Source organism: Pangasianodon hypophthalmus, chromosome 1 (assembly GCF_027358585.1).
Source record: "Pangasianodon hypophthalmus isolate fPanHyp1 chromosome 1, fPanHyp1.pri, whole genome shotgun sequence".
Lineage (NCBI taxonomy): Eukaryota > Metazoa > Chordata > Actinopteri > Siluriformes > Pangasiidae > Pangasianodon > Pangasianodon hypophthalmus.
In genome coordinates, this window is record NC_069710.1 from 29,098,724 (window position 1) to 29,109,262 (window position 10,539).

The following is a 10,539-nucleotide window of genomic DNA, read 5'->3' on the forward strand; positions in this document are numbered from 1 at the left end:
CCTCGCACTCCCTCACTCTGAGGTTTTGAGAGAAGTCACTCAAATTCCTCATGTGGAACTGAGACACAGTGGTGAGGAACGGAAATGCCAGCCTGTAATACTCTTTACCACTGCTATGTGTTCTGTCTAATGTATTAAACTATTAAACGCATTAAAGCCCTTCTTCACGGTTGTTTACCAAACACTGAGACACTTGATGATTTATAATGTAATGCTGGCACTAAGCAACAAGTCAAACTGAAATCAAACACTAGGACCTTGACAGAAATTTTGCAGAAGCTACGTTTTCATGAGGACAACTGCGAGTCTTCATGAAAATGTAGCTGCTGAGAAAAGCAGCAGCAGCGGAAGTGAAGTAAACGTGTGAAGATGCACACTGATATTAGATTAAGACTGAACACATTTCCTTTTTAAAGCACCAATGCACTGCGGTCGAAACCATAATGAAAATAAGGAGTGTGTCGTGATTTATGTTCCAGTTAAACATGCAGATCTTTCACTTTTCGGATATTACATGGGTCTGACATTTCCGTTACATATTTTTAAAGAATATTTATACCACAGTACTTTTGAATTCTCAAATCTGATTGGTCAGAAGGTGTAGTTCTGATATGATATTCTTTCTATAGTAACAAACACACATGGACTTGTATGACATTTATTTAACATTTATGGAAGGAGTTGGGGGGGGGATGTAGTGTAATGCAGTAACTAATAAAAAGTAAGATGTGTTATTCTTAATTAATTACTTGCAATCAGTAGCAAGTTGCTGTGTTATAATAGGAATAGAACAGTTCAGGGTGTGCTGTTATAGGAAAATAATCAACTTCAGGGTGATAAAAGTAACTCTGCCACAAGTAGAGTTCCATCACTTCACCGTTTTGTTGATTAATTTCCTATAACAGCTCAAAGTGTTTTATTTCTTACGAGGCACTGTGTTTAGATTTTCTTATTATGATATCCACAATCATGCACATAGTAAATTTTTCTAAATGTATCCAGTCACTAGGTCTTAGATCAGCCTGTCCTTGTGCATATTCTCTTCCCTGGTGACGAGTTCCCATGTTTTCACATTGACGCTCCATCTGAGGTGCCTGTGAGTCTCTGCAAACCCGCGAGTGTCCTTCAGCAACATCATCATCAAACCTCCAGAGGGTTTAAATCAATACATGTCACCTGATCCTGCTGGTGATCTTCTGCAACTGCAGAGAAACCTGCGGGTCTTATTAAATTGTGCTGACAGCACAAACGTTGAGCTGTCAAGATGCTGCGATTAATAAGCTGGTGTGTGGGCATAACTGATGACCTTAAGAGTGAAGCAGGAATTCATGGCTTTAATATCTCATTTTCTACAAATGTCATAAATCAGCAAAGACATATTTGCTGTCTAAAGGCAGCTTTATTCTGTACAATTTTCGTCATGATTATGCTGTCACAAAAAAAAAAAAACGATGGTCTTGAATCGGTTAATATGAAGCGATGCACCAGTGGCACATTTGCGACCTAAGATGGCCGACAGTGTCAAAAATTTCAGAACAAAATCTTGAAATGTGAACGCATGTGTTACGATACGTGTCCAGAAAGTCACCAGTATGACCAACACTGCACTGCAGGACTACTGTGAGAGAATCTATCATATAACCTGAAACGTAGTGAACAAATCATACAGGCTGGCACACAACTCAAGATTTACTCGCGTCATCTCCTACAGTGTGTGAGGCAATACACTTATAAATCCAGTGTAAAGTAGCCTTAAACCGTGATTTGGCACTAAAATTTGGCACTGGAGCCCCAAAACTAATTTAGCCACTCATGTTAAAGTAGTTTTAAGTAAATTTAGGTAGCAATGTTAACTAATCAATGAGGTTAATGCAAAACTCACCTTCACCTCAAATCACATCAGATCCACACTGTATGATGTCACAGTCAATAAGGATCATTCTCGCTTAGTTTTTCAAATTAATCGATTTGTTATGCCATCATATTTTAATCAAAACTTTTATATCTATCCTTAACCATTCTTGTCACTCTTTCTAAAAACTGTACATGACAAGATCTAGTACGTAAGTACACAAGTTTTGTTATTTATTTACACTTTTAGCTGTCGTACATTGCAATTTGTGTATTTCAGTAATAGAGATACACTTCAACAGCCCATGTGCCCACTGCAGCCTCAGATTCCTGCTCTTGGCTGACAGGAGTGGAACCTGTTGTGGTCTTCTGGTGTAGTACCCCTCAAGGTTTGTCATGTTGTGCATTCTGAGATGCTTTTCTGCTCACCGCAGTTGTAAAGAGTGATTATTTGAGTTACTGCAGCCTTTCTGTCAGCTCAAACCAGTCTGGCCATTCTTCTCTGCAGAACTGCTGCTCATTGGATGTATTTCTGCACCATTCTGTGTAAACTCGAGAGTTTTGTGTGAAAATACCAGGAGATCAGTGGTTTCTGAAATACTCAAACCAGCCTGTCTGGCACCACCAACCACGCCATGGGTCAAATTCACTGACCTCACTGAGATTTTTGTTCATTCTGATGTTTCATGTGAACATTAACTGAAGCGCTTGACCGTTAGCTGCATGATTTGGTGCACTGCGCTGCTGCTACATGATTGGCTGATTGGATAACTGCATAACTCAGACGAATCAGACTCAAAAGAGAGGCTATTCTCTTCTGGGTGACACTGGATAGTGGGGTGATATAAGTGATATTTACACTACTGTCAGCTATTATATTATAAAGACAACAGACTGATATTATGTGTTTGACAGTTAAACTGTCAGCTAATTTTTGTCCGTCTGCATTTAAAGAAGACGGTAATGAGTACATCTGATTTTTCCCTGACTGTATGTTAAACTAACGGCTGAGCTAAGCATTGTGTGAGAAACCTGTCAGTCCCTTGTAAGTGATTCTACATTATATCATGTTTCCTGATTAGCAACACATCGGAAAGAGCATTCAATTCTTGCTAACAGGAAGCTGACAGATGTCTTGCTCCCTGGCGCTGCCACTGCTGGCAACTCACTCACCTGTTCACTTCCATCTGTTTGACATATGGGTTTTTTTATGGTTTTATTGTTGCATTTCCAAGCTGGACTTTTGTGTATTATCTACCAGCCAGGATTCATGATGAAGTACATGTATATAATAAGATTGATTATGTCGCGGTGTGTCAGTGTGTGCGGTCCAAACAATCACAGGATGAAAAATATGTTGCCATTTTTCCGACACATCTGTGAACCAAATTGTTTAAATTGATAAACCACTGATGTCCCTGGTTCTAACTGAGTAAATTATGAAGCATACAGGTGTGGGTGGCAGGAAAGCAAGTCTGAAATATGCAGACTAGTTATTTGTCTCTATTCTATTTTAGGGCCCATTCAGAAAGAGCAACAAGAGCAGCGGTCATCTAAATATGTCAATGACTCTCCTGTAATATTCCAGATGATTTAGTATGACCTCTTCAGATACAAATTCTCCATGTGACACGTCCGGGGCTGCCTTCACACAGGACGTACTTTCCTCAACTACTGCTGCCTTTTCAGAGTAAGTACTGTGCGGCGTCAAGCACTTTTTATCTCTCGACCAATCAGGTCGCAGCTTAGCGGGTGAGAAACAACATGAAGGAAAGTGTCAGCAGAAAACATGTCTTTGTCAGTGAGTGAGGAGCTTTATTATCTTTAGAAGATATTTTGATGTTAATATTTTAATGTTGCCATGCAACTAGAGATTTGTAGAGAATATTTTCAAACTAGTGCTGGACATACAACTATATTGCAAAAGGTGACTTCATGAAGACATGGTGTGATAAGTTTGGAGTGGAAGAACTCGAGTGTCCTGCACAGAGCCCTGACCTCAACCCCACTGAACACCTTTGAGATGAACTGGAACACCGACTGCACCCCAGACCTCCTCACACAACATCAGCGCCTGACCTCACTAATGCCCTAAAGCTTTCCCAGAAGAGTGGAGCTTATTATAACAACAAAGGGGGACCAAATCTGGAATGGAAAGTTCAAAAAGCACATATGGGTGTGATGTTCAGGCGTCCACAAACTTTTGGCCAAACAGTGTACCTTTGGGGTACAGGCTTCATCACACCACCCTGTCGTTGATGATTTTCCTATTACAGCATGCACACAAATGTTTAATTCTGTAAGTGTTGTAGGTTTTTGTGATGATTAGTGGATCACATGGCTATAACATGTATATAACACCTGCAACACCTGTGCATTAAAATCTCGGTCAACACTTGATTTTGGTTTAGTTTCACTGGGAAAAGGTACATAAGAGTGTTTCTTGTAGTATCTCTATTCCAAAGTAAAAGCACATAAACTCTATTTCTCAAAAGATATAATAGAACCTTTACCAATGTAAATGTGGATTGGATATATGTATATTACCTGGCATGATTTCTTTTTTATAGTATATAAAGGATGGTGACATTTTCCAGATGGAAGAAAAATACAGATATGACATATACATCAGGTATAACTACATTACCCTACATCCCTGTGAAAAACTAATCCAGCTGGAATAGGGCTTTTGCTACATTGAAGACCTGGAAAAGATGGACAGCACAGAACGTTGGCGGTGAAATGTAAAGAAGGGATTTGCATAGTACATACAATACAGAATTCATATTTCAGTCCAGCTCACCAGAGAATACAAGTGCTTTGACATCAAGTGTAAATCTATGTGGTTAAAAATAGGGCCTTTCGCACCGCTTTAGTTCCAGAGCTAAATTTGCAGTACTAAAGTACAGGGCGATTTTGCGCAAACTATTTCCCAGTACCGTTTAAAGGGTTGCATTCGCACCGACAGTGGGCACTAGGAAGTGACGTAAGCCGGTCGACAGCGACGTCATTTGTGCGCGGCGTTCAACAACGGAAACAAAGAAGAACAACGGAAACAACCGGAGGATGGAGGACGCTGTGATTGGAGCTGTGTTTTTGCTGTGTCTCGCGTCCATCTATCGCTGTTCTCCATACATGCGAAATAAGTTGACACTACAATATGTTTACTCAGCGTTTTAAATCATGGCGGGTGAGGGCTTTTTCTTACATGTTTGGTCAATCAACGTCTACTTACGTCATGGATACTACCAGTTGTGCTGGTTAGACCCTGCTCCGGAGTAGGAGCTAATTTGGTTCTCGAAAAAGGCAGTCCGGGACTAAAATCGCACCCAGTTCCAGAGGTGCGAAAACGCCCAAAAGTGGGTAGTTCCACAATTAGTTCAGGTACTGTGAAAAGGTTCCTGCGGTGCGAAAGGCCCTAATGTATCTGAACACAATCCAAACACAAGACTCATTAAACATCCAGATGTAAACTGGGTCTAAGATACACATCTTATGCCTGGGCCACACTAGAAGATAATTCAAGCTGATCGCTAAAAGATCTCTTCTGCAATTATCCTGCGGTGTGTAAAATCCAATCTTAACCCCTCTGATCCAATCCAGTCGTAGGCACCTTTATATAAAACCGTAAACTATAAACCTACTTAGTGTTTATGACTCAGCATTCTGTCCTGTAAGAAACGCTGAAGGTGTCGTGTTGAAACACAATCCTGACTGCATGGAAACCAGTGACAAAGAAGCTGAACTCTTGCCATGTATGTTGTGATCTGGAGTCATGTTTGCTCATGAGAAACTCTGTAAGATGCCAGGTTCAATGATTCATGAGCATTCTGTGTGGTGGTTTTACTTCCAGGCAAATCTTGCAGTTTGTGAGCGTTTGATGACAGAAGGATGATCGAGAACCAGAAAAAAAAATTTGTGAAATCTGTTATTACTTGTGGAGCCTCACACAATCCTCACACAATTTCACACTACATTGACTAGTATTGCATAAATCGTGTAGCGCAGGTGGTGCAGGATGATTAAAACATCTAAGAGCAATGTCTAAAGCAGGGGTTCACAAATGTTTTAGACAAACAACCCCAAGTCTTGACCACCTTACATTTTTCTAATTCCAGATTTATTATATAGGACTACTTCACCATTTTATTATGTCAGTAACATACGTATGTGTAACGTATGTGTAACGTATGTGAGTAAAAAACATTCACTACGTGGCACATTAGAGACAAAACACTCCTGTTCATCAGGATTTCAAGTCGAACTGTAAAATGTTTATAGCAATTTTATGCACAGGGATGTTAAACACACCTGTGAGCTCTGTTTCTCTTAAAGCTTTCCACCCTCATCGTGATTGTTGTCATGATCTGCGTCTCAAGTCGGAAACTCTTACCTTCCATTCAAGAGTATCTAGTAATCTAGAAAATCTAGAAGACTGGCAAACAGGACAGGTTTAAAGGTGGCATGAAAAGTTTTTTAAAATTCAAACACCACACGTAATAGGAAATCTGGACTGTGTTAGCACTCAGTAACAGTTTAGAATAATACATATGTATGAGATTTGAGACACAACGCTAATTTGTTAAGCTGAAGTAGATGGATGAGGCCCACTTTTAATGCGAAATTACGCTAATTCAGTGTGTCAGGATAATGCAAGAGATGAAAATATCACGTATTGATTTAACCGTCGCTTGTCTGAATGTGACTCTCAGTAATATTTCAAAATATTCGCACAGAAAATCCATCTTCAATGTTAATTTGTAAAGTAAATGAATGAAACAAAAGAGGAGGTTTTCTCTTGTGACCCCAAATGTCTATAAAGCGACTCCATGTTGGGTCGTAACCCCTCATTTGGAAACCTCTGGTCTAAAGGTACCGCATCTGAGCAAGTCTTCAGCCGAAAGAAACTGGACTAGAAGGCTGAGAAGCCTCTTTTTTTTCCTTTATTCATTCGGTCATTCATTCGTTCAACCCCTGCTGCTGTACCATTAGTGAATGTCTAGACAGGGAGTGATCGCAAGATAACAAACTGTTCTCCAAATTATTTCTGGTTGAAGCCCTCGTATGGAGCATCTGAGACTGGTCAGAGAAGATCACAGCAAAAAAAAAAAAATGAATATTCAGGATTTGAAGAAGAATCATGGTTTTAAAAAAAAGAAGAAGGAGAAGAAAAAAGGAGAAGAACATCATGAGAATGGTTAGGAAAGAATAAGAAGTCATGATATGACTGTCATATAGAGTAAACTGATGGTGTTTGATGTCTGTACGGAAATGAGTGTGTGTGTGAGAGAGAGATTTTGAGAGAGAGAGAGAGAGAGAGAGAGAGCTTCCCACCGCAGGGTGACGTGCCTTCACTCTCGTGCGCCTAATAGAGAAACTACACGCATGACTGTACGTTTCCGCCGGTTGGGATGCCAGATTGGGATTTTCTACGCATACATTTTTCCTATTTTCACTAAACCAGGGCAATAAACGTGGTCTTATGGCGTGTGCTTGTGTGTATCTGTGTGTTAGTATGTGTGTATGTGTGTGTGTTCGTGTATAAACATGCCATATACTTAAACCGCGACACTGATGTCAACAGCTAACACCCAACATGGCAACCCACCTAAGTCAGGTAACTGCAGTTTATCACGTAGCCTCCTTAATGATGTCATTTCCGCTGATGTTTAAACCTTAACATCCAATAAAATATTGAAAAGTTATGACGAGTTATGAAGGGTTGAACTGAGCTAAAATAGGACGACTTCCGGGTTTGGAGTTAAATACAGGAAACAAAACACTTTAAAAAAAAAGGTCATTAAAACATTAGATAGAGTTTTAATAATTACCGGAATGTCTGTGGGTTGCCATGGTGACCGTGTGTCGCGCAGTGTTTTCGCATACTAGGGTTTTTTAGTGCGCTAGTATGCGTTTTTCCAACGCAGCCTACGTGATGGTCACGACTCCGCAATGCAGTGGGTGCCGGGGATTTTTTTTAATCATCAGAGCCATCTCAGAATGATCTAATACTGTATTAAACTGTATTAGGATCTAGATAAACAGAGTGTAAACCCAGTTTGAACAATCAAAAAAAAAAAAAAAAAGACACAAGTAAATAAATATCCTGTATCCTGATACGCCACCTGTTTTATTGCATATTCTACACTGTGCTTGTGCACCTGAGAGCAGAACATGTTGTTGACATTCAGGAGATGCAGTTAAATACATTTAAATTACACCACACCCTGACAGTAAGTTTAGGTTTTAACCTACACACACTGTCATTAAGCTAGCCATGAGCAGCCAGAGCTTAACTCCTGCATTAAAATATGTTAATTTCTACTCATATCCTATTTTGAAATAAGCCGTATTTACGTCTAAGATTATATTTAATTACACGTTAAACCCTTTAAAAGCTGTCAAGACCAAAATACAGCTGTCCCTGGGGTTTTATTCGTCCTTTACAATGTCACGGACAACATTCTCCAACACTGGCTGCATACCAAAACAACCCTAGTGCACTACATAGGGTGCAGAAGCGCCCTTACCTCGCACCCTACGTAGTGCGCATCTATAGGGACTAGGCAGTTTTTTGGGATACATCCCAAAACACGGTACCTTGAGCATCTCCTCCGCTCGTCAGCACCGCTATGGCTTTCCCAGCTCCGGAGAGGTTCTCAAAAAACTTCTTGGTGTCAGGCTTCGACATTTTCGTTCCGCAGAAACACCGAAATAAACGAGATGGGTTAAAATTGTGCCGGCTGAGGGACACTGTCCGCCCCTTTTCCTGTCTCTCCACACACCGCTTTGGCACGTCCGCGAACTGAGCGAGGGCTCATTTGCATAACGGGACAGATCGAGAATTCGCCCAATGGCGTGCCATATCATGGCTGACGTTTATTCGCGTCCACCAATCAGATCTGTCATAAGTGGGATGCTTCCGCGTAGGGAAACCGTGATGTGGGCGGGACAAAGAAGTGCATGGTGTGTGATGGTGGCTCGCGCTGCTGCATCTCTCCAGCTTATAGGTACTCTGTTTAAAATAATGTTTTATAAGCATCAGTACAACATGAGTACATTTTCCCCCACGTGTACAGCATTTTTAAGTGTTCAAAGTCACAACATCAAGCAGATAAGGATTAAAGATTAAAAATTAAACATTTTAATGCAGATTAAAGTGTTTGACATTCATAAGACCCTATCAAAGTAGCATACTAAACACTTCATACACTTAAAACACATCTCAAGTCATAATATGTGTTGTGACAGGATTAAATAAAGTGCATTAAAAAATTATGCACTTTCCAGATCTGTGGTTTGTGCACTAACAAGACAGTGATTTGTTATTCACGAATGAGTCGACTCTTTGAACCGACTCTTCTTGGTAAAAGATGGGAGTCAACTTGGAAGAGTCCTAACAGATGCCTTCACTTTTTTGACAATTCATCAGCAATTTGTCACGTATAATTGTGACCAAACTTCATCCAGTGAAAAGATGGAGTTAATGATAGTTAACTACTAATTTAATAATAATTTAATAATTCAAAATGCATAATGCACAGGATCCCAACCCCCTGCGATGCACATTTTAGTGTTTCCTGCTCTACCAGACCCTCTGCAACTTAGGCGTGGCTGTTAATTAGCTCATTACAGTGCGTAACTCAGGTGTGTAAGAGCAGGGAAAACACTAAATTATACAGGACAGGAGTTATGCCAATGTAGTTAACTGTCCAAATTTGTAGTTTACATTTATTCAGTGCTATTTTATTAAGCAAAGGTAGCGTAATAATTTTTTTTCTTCGAACACATTTGGTGTGAGTGCTTGTACTGCTTTCATGAGGTTCGACTCAAATACAGCTGATTCGACTCAAATAGTAACTTAAGTGTGTATGAGTCGGAAAATCACCCGTGTTGGATTTTGGTACTCTAGGATTGGAAATAGAAAACCCTGATGCAGGGTAAAGATTTGCATTTAGATTTGCATTTACTATTCTTTTTTAAAGTTTGTGTCATAGCTCATACAAGTATAGAGCTACGTGTTACGCTCAAACAGCCAAAGATCACCCTCCTAGGACCTGATCACCCTCCTGGAGTCATCAGCTAATCAGCACTGTGCTATTTCTCTGCATCCTTTGTGTGTGGTTAGTCACAGAACATTTGCAGCTCTAGTAATTGGCTCAAATTACATTCCCAGGAATGAAATCTCCACAAAGCAAAGATACCGTCTTCTAAGACACATATAGTACATCTGGGCTTTCATGAGCCATTAAACAAATATATAGAATACTAACGCTATTACTTTTCCCAGGTCTTATAATATCTCTGTGGTTTGGGCTTGTGGATTGAATTACATAAAGCAGGAAACTGAGATTTTTGTAACATCAGGAAAAAAAAAGAAGTTTTGAGATCATTTGATTTCTGGGTGATATGATTGGGTTTGTACCCAAAGCAGTGTTTATGAGAGATTTGCTTGCATTATTACTCTCTGTCCACTGTGTGTTTCTGGCTTCAGCAGTTTATGCAGCATCAGTCAATGTGTTATAACTATTATACTCATTAAAAGAACTTATACAACTCATATTACTTATTTTGTTGAACTGACATCATTGGTGATGTGCAAGATGTATTTTTTCCACAATACAGTTCAATTAAGGCTTATTAAATGGGAAAAATTGTTCAAATAAATATTAATCGTTAATCGTTAAT

The 10,539-nt window shown here is 39.8% G+C and overlaps 1 protein-coding gene across 5 annotated transcripts in view; it reads right to left on the bottom strand.

Annotated features, from left to right (window-relative positions):
* pfkpa (phosphofructokinase, platelet a) overlaps positions 1–8,679 on the bottom strand; it is a 40,353-nt gene extending 31,674 nt beyond the window's left edge. For 2 of the 5 annotated variants that reach the window (XM_034308772.2, XM_034308775.2), the window contains exon 1: positions 8,452–8,677. In XM_034308772.2, coding sequence (XP_034164663.1) covers positions 8,452–8,542 — 91 coding nt within the window. In that variant the 5' untranslated portion in view covers positions 8,543–8,677. Of the gene's footprint in view, positions 1–8,451 lie in introns of all 5 variants that reach the window. The other 3 variants (XM_053234524.1, XM_034308768.2, XM_034308766.2) reach the window with 3 other exon arrangements.
* Positions 8,680–10,539: the final 1,860 nt, after the last annotated feature.